Source organism: Pelodiscus sinensis, chromosome 31, assembly GCF_052426305.1.
Source record: "Pelodiscus sinensis isolate ZL-2025 chromosome 31, ASM5242630v1, whole genome shotgun sequence".
NCBI lineage: Eukaryota > Metazoa > Chordata > Testudines > Trionychidae > Pelodiscus > Pelodiscus sinensis.
The window spans coordinates 12650028-12663309 of NC_143082.1; the positions used below are offsets into that span (position 1 = coordinate 12650028).

General features: G+C 61.0%; 1 protein-coding gene across 3 annotated transcripts; it reads left to right on the forward strand.

Moving 5' to 3' along the window:
- Positions 1 to 2601: 2601 nt before the first annotated feature.
- COQ10A (coenzyme Q10A) lies at positions 2602 to 11653 on the forward strand. 3 transcript variants are annotated; one of them, XM_075901889.2, is made up of 6 exons: positions 2602 to 3030; positions 4132 to 4245; positions 8773 to 8934; positions 9526 to 9718; positions 9834 to 9935; positions 10446 to 11653. In XM_075901889.2, exons 2-6 carry the CDS (start codon positions 4190 to 4192, stop codon positions 10611 to 10613), a joined length of 681 nt encoding a protein of 226 aa, XP_075758004.1. In that variant the 5' UTR covers positions 2602 to 3030; positions 4132 to 4189; the 3' UTR covers positions 10614 to 11653. The 3 variants fall into 3 exon arrangements, with proteins under 3 accessions (XP_075758004.1, XP_075758005.1, XP_075758003.1); XM_075901890.2 differs by having other exon boundaries at positions 4137 to 4245; XM_075901888.2 differs by lacking the exon at positions 4132 to 4245 and having other exon boundaries at positions 2607 to 3030.
- Positions 11654 to 13282: the final 1629 nt, after the last annotated feature.

Consider the following 13282-nt stretch of genomic DNA (forward strand, 5'->3'; position numbering starts at 1 on the left):
GTGTTTCAAAGGGGCAGTGCTGTGTGGAGCCTGGCACCAGGCTTCAAGAGGTGCTGCTGCTTTGAAGTACCCCCTCTTCTTTGCTGCCTCTGACCTCCCTACATTTTGGGCCCCCCTTATCCTTCCTTTGTCCCAAGGCTGCTAGGTTTGGCTAGATAGAGGCAGCAAGGAGGATGGGGAAGGACTAGTTGACTATTCTTCACATCCCTATACCAGAGCACCTAGCATATTGTCTTTGCTTAACAAGTAACAAATCATAACAACAAAGTGGTGCTCTGTGGACCCCAGATAACCATTGCTGAATGACTCTAATAGTGACCTCATAGGCAAGTGAAACCTGCCAGACAAAAGGCCCCAAAAGTGGCTCACAAATCTTTACCAATTGATCCTGGGACATTTCAGCGGGCCTTGTAGATGTAGGGACCTGTAGTCTCTACTAGGCAGCTACAGTTCAGGAGAGCTTCCAAAAGCTGCCACCCTGGTGCTTGTTGGGGCAAGTTTTGGGAGCGCCTCAAAGAAAAAGTCCTGTTTAAAGAAACAAGTGATCGGTGCAACCAGAGGAGCTGAATAACCATTTTCTGCTGTGGCAAGGCGTTTCTAATTGCCCTCTCTGTCGCTATTTGAGGGCGCCGCTTTGAATTGCTGCCTCTGTGTTTTGAAACAACATCCACAGACATATTTACATTGACTGCCATGGAGCGTGGTGGGGACATAGTCTGGGGGGCTGGTGGGGCAGCACCACTTGGGGCTCTACTTTTGATCTCCGGTTGAACTGAGCTCAGAGGAGGAGCCGGGAAGCTGTTTGTACTGTTGATACTGTAGCTGGGCTATTTTTATCATGGTTTTGGACCATTAGCCAAGTGTTACCTACCAGTGAAATCAAGGTGAAATCATAGCACTGAAAAGCCATGAAGAGCAGCTGTTGACATTTTCACCAGTGACATATTTCCCCGAAGGAGGAAGCAGTCGGACTAAACCTTCCCTGGCATCACAAGATCAGCAGCCTGGTGCATCTGGAGGACTACTCCAGTCATTTGTAGTGTAGCCTCTCTTTTTCTTCTCTCTTTGCCCACAAAGGAAGCAAAAGGAGGGGATTCCTAGTCCAATTCTCTGATAGCTGGGGTTTGAGCAACATTCGGTAACTGGCTTCCCCAAAAGAAGATGGAATTAGATGATTCATAGATTCCAAGGTCAAAAGGGAATGGTGGTGAGAATGAAAATAGAAGGACATCTGGAACTGTTTAGACACTAACTGCTAATCAGTCCCAGGATATATTGCTTAGCCCAGAGGTGGGCAATAATTTTTGCAAGGGGGCCACTTAATGAATTTTGGTAGGTGGTCATGGGCCGGCAGGGCCTGGAGTGGAAGGGGCAGAGCATGGGGCTAGCCTCCCTCCAGAGTTGTCTGGGGCTGGAAGCTTTGAATTAAAGAGCTGGCTGCCCTGTGCTGGGTTGCTGCGGCGATTTAAAGGGCTCACAGCTCCAGCCCCTGCTGGGGAAGCACCACGACTGGCAGCCGTGAGCCCTTTAAATACAATCCTGCTGCCTGAGCCACTGCCTGGAAATTCGGTGGCCCGGGCAGCAGGATATAAATAGAATCTGGCCAGATGCAGTCTGCAGGCTGGATCAAAGTGTTAGGTGGGCTGGCTCTGGCCCCCGGAATGCATCTTGACCAGCACTGGCTTAGCCCATCGATCTAGGAGTCAGGACTCCTGGGTTCTGTTCATGGCTGCAACACAGGCATAGGCAGGTTACTTACCTTTTTGCTGCCCCAGTTCTTCCATCGATGAAATGAGCATCATAGTTTTAACCATCCCATGAGGTCTCTGAGACGTCAATATTAGTTTGTAAAGCACTTTGAGATTCATGAATGCAAAACCAGAGTTCAACAGTAAGTGTATTTTATTATGATTATAGTCAAAGAAAGATGAAACATGGATAAGTGGTTTGACCCAGTCGTGCTTTAAGGATGATTTCTAGGATCCTCAAGAAAGCCCACGGAGCAAAAGCTCACTTTGGGGAAAAGGTTGTTATGATGTGTTCTGATGGCATGACATGGCTTCCTGCTTTGGTCGGAGATGATCATGAGAGTGTTGCACTGAGTCACACTAACGTCCATGTGTCCCCGTCCATGTGTGGGTCTCCTAGCTGGTGTGAAAATACAAATAATAACAAGGGGATGCTATTTTGCTGAGCTGTGCTAATTTTGTGCTCAATTACATGCCGTGAGGCCCTGTTGCTGCGCACGGAGATAACATGCTGCTACACAGAATGATGTCTGTGAGCATTTGAAAAGGTGTAATCGTGGCAGTTGTCATTGTGATGTGCCGAGGGTCCCCCATGGCGGATCGACACGTTTGGAGTAAGGTGGCGACGTGCTGCGGGGCAATGCTGCTTTGAGGGTGTCTCCTTCGGGCAGTCGGGTGTGATGTCACCTGGCAGCATGATGATGTCACGGTGCGAGGTCGGGATGACGCATTAGCATGCACTGTCACGTTGCAGCCTGGCACCGTGGGATGACAGGGGCCTGGCGCAGCGGGGCGCCGGGGATGCCTTGTCGTGGGATGACCTGGCAGGGTGACACGTCACAGGGCAATGATGTGAATGTGTCATGTCACTCCCCACGGCACGAGGTCGTTTGGCAGCCTGTTGGCCTCCAGCTGAGGCCTGCCTTGAGCCCTCCCTGCCAGTTAGACTACAATTCCCATCAGGCACCTGGGCGGCTGCAACACCAATGGCGCCTCGGCGGCGGGACTACACTTCCCATGACGCCTTGGGGTAGGAATCGTCTCAGCGCCAGGAACGACAACCCCCATAATGCACCACGGCGCCGGTACTATTTTCCCCTTCGCCTTCTCGCCCCGCCCTCTGGCTGTGACGTAGAGGGCTCTATGGTGACGTGGGGGAGGGGGAGTTCAGCGCGGCGGAGCCGGTGTCCGCGGCGGACGGAGAGCGGAGCCCGCACCCCTCCCGTATGGCGGCCAGGCGGCTGCGCGCGGTGCTGCGGCTGGGAGCGACCCCGCCCGGCAGGTGAGGGGCCCAGAGCCCTTAGCGGGTTCTTCGGGGGAGGGGCCCGGGTCCTAGAGGGGGGTGTTTGGGGGGGCTCTGGGGGGAGGGGCCCGGGTCCTAGAGGGGGGTGTTTGGGGGGGCTCTGGGGGGGGGGGAGGGGCCCGGGTCCTAGAGGGGGGTGTCTGGGGGGGGGGGGCTCTGGGGGGGAGGGGCCCGGGTCCTAGAGGGGGGTGTTTGGGGGGGGGAGGGGGGGGGCTCGGGGAGGAGGGGCCCGGGTCCTAGAGGGGGGTGTTTGGGGGGGCTCGGGGAGGAGGGGCCCGGGTCCTAGAGGGGGGTGTTTGGGGGGGCTCGGGGAGGAGGGGCCCGGGTCCTAGAGGGGGGTGTTTGGGGGGGCTCGGGGAGGAGGGGCCCGGGTCCTAGAGGGGGGTGTTTGGGGGGGCTCTGGGGGGAGGGGCCCGGGTCCTAGAGGGGGGTGTTTGGGGGGGCTCGGGGAGGAGGGGCCCGGGTCCTAGAGGGGGGTGTTTGGGGGGGCTCTGGGGGGAGGGGCCCGGGTCCTAGAGGGGGGTGTTTGGGGGGGGGGGGAGGAGGGGCCCGGGTCCTAGAGGGGGGTGTTTGGGGGGGCTCGGGGAGGAGGGGCCCGGGTCCTAGAGGGGGGTGCTTGGGGAGGCTCTGGGAGGAGGGGCCCGGGTCCTAGAGGGGGGTGTTTGGGGGGGGCTCGGGGAGGGGGGAGGAGGGGCCCGGGTCCTAGAGGGGGGTGTTTGGGGGGGCTCGGGGAGGAGGGGCCCGGGTCCTAGAGGGGGGTGTTTGGGGGGGCTCGGGGAGGAGGGGCCCGGGTCCTAGAGGGGGGTGTTTGGGGGGGCTCGGGGAGGAGGGGCCCGGGTCCTAGAGGGGGGTGTTTGGGGGGGCTCGGGGAGGAGGGGCCCGGGTCCTAGAGGGGGGTGCTGGGAGGGGCCCAGTGGGAAGGAGGGGCCCGGGTCCTAGAGGGGGGTGTCTGGGGAGGGAGCCCAGCGGGGAGTCTCTGGGAGGAGGGGGCCAGTTGCATGCAGCGTTGGGGCTGGGTGGGGAGCTGCGATGGATGCCTCAGGGAAGCTGGTGATTTATGCTCTGGGGGACCCGGCCCAGCACAGCCCTGGGGCAACGTCGGCTGGATTGCCCATCTCTCGGAAGCGAGCTTAGTTGAATGGAACTCGGCCTCTGGAACCAAAGCGCCAGATGTGTGCAGCTCGCGTGCACGGGGTAGGTCCCTTGGGTGGGGCGAATTCAGGCAATGGTTCTGGGCCCTGCCTTTGGGTCCCCATAGGTCAGAGTAATTGGCTGGTGCAGCCCATCCTGGCAGATGAATTTGTCACCTCTGTGGGCCCTGCCCTGTTCGTAGTTAATGGGGACAGCGCCTGCCCGACTGAGTTGCCTTTTTTCGGTGCAGGGAGTCCCCTGCCCTGGTTGACAGCTGGGACACTGTGGCCAACAGTAGCCCTGCAGTAGGCACTGGGGTGCTGGAAGGAGTTCCTGAAGGCAGGAGGTAGCTCAGTACCATGCCGGAGCTCAGCCCCTGGGAGGCCACAAGTTGGCGGGGGCTGATTTGTCCCAGACCCTAGGCATGACCCTGGGTCTGTGGACCACACATTCACAACAACTGGCTTAGTAAAACTTGCTGGGTCTAAATGGGATCTAGCCTCACAGAAGCAAGGGTCCAGCCCTACCACCAGGGGCTTGCTGAATGGCCCTCGGCCTTTGGGAGCTTCAGGGGGCAGCCGAGTTAGTCTGTTACAGGAAAAAAACAACAAATGGTCTGGTAGCACTTGACAGACTCACGGAACGTGTCGATGGCATCTGAAGAAGTGGGCTGTGCCCAGGAAAGCTCATGATCCCATCAACATGTTTCATGAGTCTATAAAGTGCTAGCGGACCATTTGTTGTTTTTTTCCTTGGCCTTTCGGTTTACCCTTCAGGGCAGGGGAGGCCAATGCTGGCTTCTTTAGCAATGGAAGATGTTATGATAACGTGCAAAGAGCTTTCCAGAAAAAGAAATAGGAACCAGATTCAGCAGCCAGTCTCCTTTGTTAGTTTCTAACCGGTTCGGTGCAGCCCTGCAATCAGGGGATTGCTGGAACTGGCTGCTTCTAACAGTCTCTTTCGAATGGCAAGACATGATGTTACCTTCCTTGATGATCTGTGGGAAGTGACCCTCTTGCCCAGGCCTTGAAAATGAACATCCTCTTCCTCGCTAGCCACCAGCACTTTCTGCCACCGATGACCTCTGCCGGGTGGTGCCCTGCCAGGAAGTTGCTGCAATGCATTGGTCTTTCTGGCCAGAGCAGTCCTGCTTCTTGGCAGGGGAGAGCAAAACATTCAAGCGTTCAAGTATAACGGAGGCTTTTCATCACCCAAGCGTGTGGAGCAGAGAACGTGCAAGTGGTATCGTGCACAACTTTGAAGCGGAGCCGGGGCAGCTGCCTGTCACTGAGGTGCTGCTGTTGGAGATGACCACGGATCCCTTGTGTTCGTGAGTCTGCCCAGGAAATAAGAGCAGGTGGCATCTTGCAAACAGGTCTTGCGGGCGTTGGCTTTGAGCAGCAGTTCGGGAAGCTGGCAGTGCGCTCAGTTGAAGGTCATACACTTGCATGAATTCTTCTTGTCCTCTGCTGCCCGGTGTCAGGCATAGAACGGGCTCTGAGCTGGGAGTCTGCCCCCGGGAGAGTCGCTCCCGCCTCTCGTCTCATGTAGATCTCAGCTGCATCATCAAATCCGAGCCACCAGCAGCAGCCATTCCACCTGGCTCTGCGCTGGAAGCAGAGGAGGCAGGGCGTCGTCTGAACCGGAAATGCCCCCAGCGCACTAGCAAAGAAAGACCTTGTACCTCTGCGGAAGAGGCCGAGTGACCCGAAGATTCCCTTCCCGGCAGAAGGTGGCTTCCTGGTAGTGCTGGGGGGAAGCTGCCGGGGTTTTGGAAGGAAGTTCCCGAAGGCAGGATTGAATCATTGGACGGTGCGATGGCCGCCCTTCCAGCCCGATGACAAGCTCGCTGGACTTGTTGTTTTCTTGGCATTTAAGCAGTGGGATAAAACCCGACCCGGCTGCGCTGTGGGCGAGGAGTCGGAACTCTTGGGTGCTGCGCGGCTCCGGGCCTCGGTCTCCCCGCGGGGTATCCTCCCTGCCTGCGCAGACGGGGTGATGAAGATCAGCGAGCGTTTGTCAAGCACTCAGTGACCTCTTGCTGGCTTGCACGTCAAGGCTGCCGCTGCCTCCAGGACCGGGGTCAAGTGGGGAAGAAGGGAGAGTTGGGGGGTGGGGGGAGGCATTAGCCATCACATGCTGGATCGCAGGCACTGACTTGAGGACCGACAAACAGGCTGTCGTGGGAGGCCAGATGGGCCATCAGTGCAGCTCAAGACTAGGGATGGAATAGTGTAGTCAAGTAACCAATAAGCAAAAGCTTATAGGTTAATGCTACAGACTACACGCATTTCCCTCCCCGCCCCCCCAGCCAGTACATTTTTAGCAGGTTGGCCAGCAGGTTGGCTCAGTTCTGGCTCGTGCTGTGTCTGGGAACTCAGAACCTCCCTGAGACGGGCTGCTGCCACTCCGCGCTGCTGCCTCTGTATCAGAGGCAGCCGCATAGGGCGACAGGCAGATGGTCCACATGGGGAGCTATTTTTTAGGCCAGATCCCCTCGCGGACCAGCTCCCGCCTGGCACCCTGCGCTGCTGCCTCTGATACAGAGGCACTGGCAGGGGGCTCCCTAGGAGTGAGGCTGGAGCGCAGTGGCTGCCGGCCCCAGCCTGGGGACTACAGAACAGTCGACGACCCGATGATCAATCGTGAGGTTACTCGACTGTTCAGTTAACGGATATTTAACCTCCCTACTCAAGACATGACCCTGCCCAGGGTGGGTCTGAGGCCCAGCCTGCCAGCGACGCAAGCGGAAGCGTGCACAAACATGCCGCCATGTCAAGGGTGCGGGGGCTGTTAACTGCCTCTGGCTTCCCTCCTGTGTTTGTGATTCTCTTGTCTGCACTTGTCATGCCAGCCTAGGGGTGGGAAATCAAGGAACAAAAGCACCAACTGAAATTTCACGCGGGGGCAAGGTCTGGTGGCTGGCCTTGGCGGACAAGGCCTGGTCTCAGCCTGTGGCTCGGTTTCCCCATCTATCAATCAGCAAGAATGCTGGCCTGCTTTGCCAGGGCTGTGGAGAAGAAACCACGGGAACCCTGCGTAAGTCGCTCCTACCCAGCCCGCGGTTACGGCCAATGTGCAAGTTTTCCAGCGTTGTCTTTTGCCAGAGCGGCTCGAGAGGTGCGTACGGGATTGCTGACAGCGGCCCCGTCGGGGCTAGGAAGCAGCAGCCGGGGCTGCGGAGCTGAGAGGAAATCTCGGCCAAGCACCGCGCTTTCAGAAAGTGCCTGGGTTCGCTAACGTCCAGGCGAGGCAGCGCAAACCGAGCCCCCGGGCCTTGTGACGTCCTGCCAGCAGTTAAAACGCTGGCGACCTACCGCTCCTGCAATCCCGGCTCTCGCAGTGTAGCCAGCGGGCACGGTTAGGCGGAGATGGGTCACTGGCACGGCAGGGTGTTATTACAGGGCTTGTGGGAAAGTGGAGGAAACCTGCTTCCCCTGCCACTCAAGGAATCCAAATCGTGGGTGCCAGTGCTTGATGCTGAGGCAGAGGAAGGCCGTGACTTGCTGGGGACAGGGCTCGGCGGGGGACCATGTGTCCCCCCCCAGCCCCACTGCTGACGGAGATGGAGCGACTGTGGCTTTCAGTCGGCCCTTCTAGGTGGCACCAGGGTGTCCCTCCCCTCGTCCCATCTGCCCTCTGGATCCCGGCTCCAAGGACTTGCCACTCCTCATTGGCTTTCTGCCGGCTCAGCTGACTGCTGTTCCTGTGAATGAATCTCTCCTCCTGCTCTGAGGTGCCCTCCGGGTGGGCGGGTACAATGGCAGCTGTTGCGTAAGGCCAGCTGGGCGGAGGGGAGGGGCCGCCTGCCTCTTGACTCAGCAGCAGGTGATCTGCAGCAGGGAGGAGAAGGTCAGGGTCTCCCTTGCTGGGAGGACAGCCCGGGAGCCCTTGGGCCCTCCCCGGCACCTCCGCAGAGATCTCAGGGAGTACAAGCAGCTTATTCCCTCTCCTGCCGCTGTGCCTGGATGGGAGCCCTGCCCGCCAGCCCGGCCCGCAGGAGACCCAGGACTGGGGGAGCTGGAGAGGTGCCCACCACTGCTCCCCGTGATGCCTTGTGCTGGGTGGGCTGGCAGGAGGGAGCAGGACAGAGCTCCCCTCTGAGGCAGGGCTGAGCCCAGGGTGGTGCTGTCTGTCCGCGGATCAGACCTGAGAGGCGGGGTCTGAGCCATGTAAGCTCAGTCAAGGAGCAGGTGCCAGCGGGAGTGGCACCTTTCCATGCCCAGAGGATATGGGTCTCAGTGTCGCTGCCTGCCACAAACTGGTCGGTCGAGTCGCTGCGTCACCAAACTGCTGCCAGTCCCACCCCAGCAGTGGCCGCATTAGAGCGTGAAGCCTGCAGCTTGGCAGTGCGGCACTTCAGGCCCGATAGGCTCACGGGGGGGGGGGGGGGGTGATTGACACATGAGAGGGAATTCCTTTGGCCTTCCCCCACTGGCTGGGGCAGGTGTTTCCTGCAGCCCCCCTGGCTTCTGGGGGCCCTGGGCACAGCGAGTGTCGCATCCAGTGGAGGGGAGCAGCGTTTGCTCCCTTCGGAGCCTGCTTGGCCAGGCGGCGGGCCGGTCTCGGCTAACCCCAGGCCCTTTCCAGTTGCAGGGCCAGGTCTCTCTGCGGGATTCTGCTGAGCCGGGTGCCGTGGGCGATTAGCAGCCTGGATCGGACCCCCTGCACCCAGCACCGCCGGACATTCATCAACCTCACGGGGCCTTTCACCAACAAAAGGAAGGAGTATTCGGAGAGGCGGATAATAGGGTAAGCGGTAGGGAAGTTACAGGTTGGTTAATTGAATAGTCGGGTCACCTCGAGAATTCTGATCGGTTACTCAGCTATTCTATAGTCCCTGGGGGCAGGGCCGGCAGCCAGGGTGCTCTGGCCCCATTCCCGAGAGCCCCCTGCTCCTCCCCAGAGGCAGCAGTGCAGGGTGCCAGGCGGGAGCTGGTCCGTGAGGGGAGCCAGTTTAAAAACCATAGATTGGCTGCCTGTGGCCCCGCACTGCTGCCTCTGCTACAGGGAGGCAGCAGCCCTTTCCGGGCGTGTCTGAGCTCCCGAACCTGGTGTGAGCCGGAACTGAGTCAGGCTGCCTGCCTGCCCGCCCGGCTCCTAACACCCCCCTGTAGCTCTGCATTTAAAGTGTAGGTCCCGGACCCAGCCCAAGCCAGGACTGAGCCAGGCTGCTGGCCAGCCTGTTGCTAAATTCACTGCACGTGGGGGAGGTCTCGGGCTGGCACCAGCTTTTGGGGGCATTGGAGTCGAGCTGGGTTTGAACCAGCCCTGCAGAGGCGAACGGTTCCCCAGCCCGGCCCTGCGCCAGGACTGAGTCAGGGCGGGCGTCTCCCCCAACAGGTACTCCATGCAGGAAATGTACGAGGTGGTGTCCAACGTGGATGAGTACAAGCACTTTGTCCCCTGGTGCAAGAAGTCGGTGGTGGTCTCCAAGCGCACGGGCCACGTGAAGGCTCAGCTGGAGGTGGGCTTCCCGCCCATCCTGGAGAGATACACCTCCATCGTCACCCTGGTGCGCCCACACCTCGTCAAGGTGAGGCAGCTGGGGCCACATGGGGATTCCCAGGGTGGGGGCAGGGCCCGGGGCCCGGTCCCCAGGGAGCCTGGATCCAAGCGTCCGACTGACCGCGCCTGCTGTCCCTTCTCAGGCCATCTGCACTGACGGGAGACTCTTCAATCACCTGGAGACCAGCTGGCGCTTCAGCCCCGGCATCCCAGGCTACCCCCGCACCTGCACGGTGGATTTCTCAGTAAGCTCCTCCCATCCTGCCCTCTCCAAGGGCTCCTCCCCCTTCCCCATAGTGGATCCAGCGAGGCCGGCTGGCCGGCCCACGCTGTGCAGCGGGAGAAGGGACAGGCTAGGGAGCACCCGTCAGCCGCCAGGGCTCCCAGCCATCCGGAGGGAAGCAGGGTGCGAAACGCTGCCCGCAGCCACCGTGCGTTCCCTGACTCTCGCGGGAGAGAAAACCGGAGCAAACGGTCCGTTGGGCGCTTTTGTACGAGACACCTCGTCGGGGGGTTAGAGCAGGGGTCTCTGGGAGCCAGGACTCCTGGGTTTGCTTCCTGGCTCTGTCACCAGCTTGCTGTGGGAGTCTCGCTCTTGGCCTCAGTTTCCCCAGCGGGGCTGTGCTGACCCCGGAGGGTTTGCATGCAGGCGACACAGTATATGAGCAGCCCAACAACCCATCTGCCTGCCGCCCCTTGTTTCAGAGAGGGCCCTGACCCAGCCCTGCCAGCTTCCATCCCTCTCTTCTCCCCAGATCTCCTTTGAGTTCCGCTCCTTGCTGCACTCGCAGCTCGCCACGGTCTTCTTCGACGAGGTGGTCAAGCAGATGGTGGCGGCTTTCGAGCGGCGGGCAGCCAAGGTCTTCGGCCCGGAGACACGCATCCCCCGGGAGCTCATGTTCCACGAAGTTCACCAAACGTGAGGGGAGCTGGGGCTGCCCGTGCAGACTCTGCGGGGGTGGCGCTCGGGCGCCCCGCCCCCTTTTAACTATTTATTTGATTTCACCTCTCCTGATGCGCACTCTGATTTATCTGCTGGCCCTGGTGTGCCGAGAAGCAGGGTGGAGCCGGGGCGGCTGGGTCTGGCTGCCGCAGGCCCGGCGGAGCATCGCCCCGGCCTTGCGCCTCGCACAGAACTGCACTGCTGGGCTCAATGGTTTTGTAGCTAATTTTATTTTAAACTTATTTTATTTGGGGGGGAGAGGGAGGGCTGGTTAAAATCCCTCCAGCCAGGGAAGCACCAGCCCGGCCCCTTGCTGATCTGCATTTTTCTTCTCGTCCCTTCCCCCTGCGCTGCTGTCATGGCAGACTCCAGCAAGGCTGTCCTGAGCCAACCCAGGCGTGCTCGGCCAGCCTGGTCCTCGGGCACGCAGGAGAGGGGCGGGGCCGAGGGGGTACGTGCATTGCCCCTCGGCTGTGGCCACCTGTGGACCGGTCTGTGGCCAGCAGCTGTGCCTTTTTGGGGTGGGGTGTGAAACCGCCGAGACCCTTCTCCCAACCTGGGGGGGGGGGGGGGGAAGGCACCTAGCAGAGTTACTGTCACTGCCTTGCCTGCTGCTCCTGCCACTCTTGGGCACGGGGAGGAGAGAGGCGGGTTGAGTTTGGTGGGGAGGTGAGCGCTGCCAGTGTCACACGCCGGGACCTGAAGCCAGGGGCAGGGGCGCAGCCAGATGGCCACTGTCAGAATGGCACTGAGCGATCCGGCAGGGGCATGGCACATGGCTGGCAGCTGCTCCCCCCGCAGGAGGGATCCTGCTGCACCAGCCCTTCCTGCCGGGAGGGGATGGCCGAGCCACGCCCAGGCCCCTGCAGCACTGGCACCGGGTCGCCAGCTCTCGCCCCAGCGAAAGGCCCTGCTGTTGGACACTTGCCTGCTGAGTGCTTGGGGCACCTGGCCCCCGTCTCCCTGGGGAGCAGAAGGGCAGGAGAGCCGCACTGGCAGGAAATAAAGGCTGAGAACGGAGCGACTGGCAGCGTTGTGGTGTGTGTGGGAAATGCCCAAGCCCCCAGCAGTGGAGATGCCTACAGGGCACCCTGTCTGGCCAAGGGAAGGCTGGGGAGGGGGCAGACTCCTAGCTGCTGGAGCCGCCTTTGTGGGGGGCACACAAGCAGGGCTGGAGAAGCGTCTGGGGCAAGGCTTGGGTGGGAGGAGCAAAGCCCCACAGGTCCCAGGGTTGCAGCCTCGTGTGGAGCTGTCCTTGGCCAGCACGGCTGCTCTAGCTGTCCTGAGGCCTGCAGGGAGCAAGGAGGGAGAACACTGCCCCCCCCCCCCCCCTCCGGGCGCTATGTTACGCGTGGCTGTGGAGGAAGGGCCCAGCAGGGGGGTGGGGAACCTGGCAGCCAACCAGGCTGGGTGGCACCTGGCACCAGGTTTGTTCTTGCTTCTCTCCTGCCCATGGGCATAGCCAGCCCTGCCCCCCAGCCCTGGTCTAGGTGCCAACTGGCCCTGACTACATGGGCCAAGCAGGGCTGGTAGGTGCCTGAGAAAACAGCCCGAGTGGGGGGGGAGGGCAGAGCAGGGCCTGCGGGAGTAGCCCAGGCCTGGCTGAGCCAGCGGTGCTGCCTCCTTTGCCAGGTGCCACCTGCTGCCTGGGTCTGGGCCAGCCAGGTGGCTGCCACCATCCATTTACGCCAGGCCTGGGGCGCAGGTTAAACCGTGCCTGAGGGCCTGCTGCCAATCAGCCTCCTGTTTAGCCCTCCTTGCTCCTGCCTCCTTCCTCCCCCCTTAGCCAGTTGCCTCCAGCTGGCTGGGCCCCAGCTCTGCCCCTCGCCCTTGGGGGTGAGCACTGCCCCAGTCTCCCTGGGGGAGCTGAGCTGCTACCACCTCCTTGCCCAGAGCATGAGTTTTTCTCCAGCCGAGAGACGTGGGGCTCTTAGCCCTGGCCAGGTGGGTGGTTGCTTGGGAGGGATCCAGGGCTGGGTTCTTTGTGAGGACTGGCCCTGGGCTGGGGGCAGGGGTTACTGGGGCTCCCCTAGGGGTATGCTGCTGGCAGGCTGGGCCCTTTCCACTCAGTAGGGCTGCATTGGGCTTGTGAGCTGCTCACTGTGCAGCAGGGCACGCAGGGTGCCTCCGGGTTGCTCCCGGGATGGGGGCATGTTCTAAGGCCTGCCCCTGCAGCTGTGCCCAGCAGCTCCAAGCCTGCAGCAAAGCCTGCTGGGGGAAGGAGGTGCCTGCAAGTGCAACCCCCAGCCCAGAGGAGGGGGCAGGATTGTATTGCTCAGTGCACCCCAGCCAGGGCAGCTTTCTAGCAGGGCCAAGTCTCCCCAGCCCTGGCTCCAAGCAGAATCCTGCCCCGGAGCCCCATGGCAGCCTTGCTCACTGGGAAGGGCCACCCCAGCAGGGCTCCTGGTCGTGCATCCCGGGCATGAGCCCCTGACCCTGTACCCACTGCCTGGAGGAAAACAGCCCATGTGGGGCCTGCTGCCCCCACAGGATCCCTGGGACCCAGCCCTGCAGCATGCAACCCTCCCACAGCCCCCAGCTGGTCTGGCCCTAGTGCCTCAGCCCAGTCACGCTGCATGAACCCCACCCCCAGGCCAGCGTTCAGCCCCTGCACTGGGGCTGCTGCTGAACTTCACCCACCTCCACACT

What these genes read in the sequence shown, in the direction of transcription:
- COQ10A (XM_075901889.2), top strand. Translation starts at nt 4,190, where the DNA reads ATGGAACTCGGCCTCTGGAACCAAAGCGCCAGATGTGTGCAGCTCGCG. An exon ending in TGCGCCCACACCTCGTCAAG is followed by an intron (nt 9,719 to 9,833) that starts GTGAGGCAGCTG and finishes GTCCCTTCTCAG; the next exon opens with GCCATCTGCACTGACGGGAG. An exon ending in CCTGCACGGTGGATTTCTCA is followed by an intron (nt 9,936 to 10,445) that starts GTAAGCTCCTCC and finishes TCTTCTCCCCAG; the next exon opens with ATCTCCTTTGAGTTCCGCTC.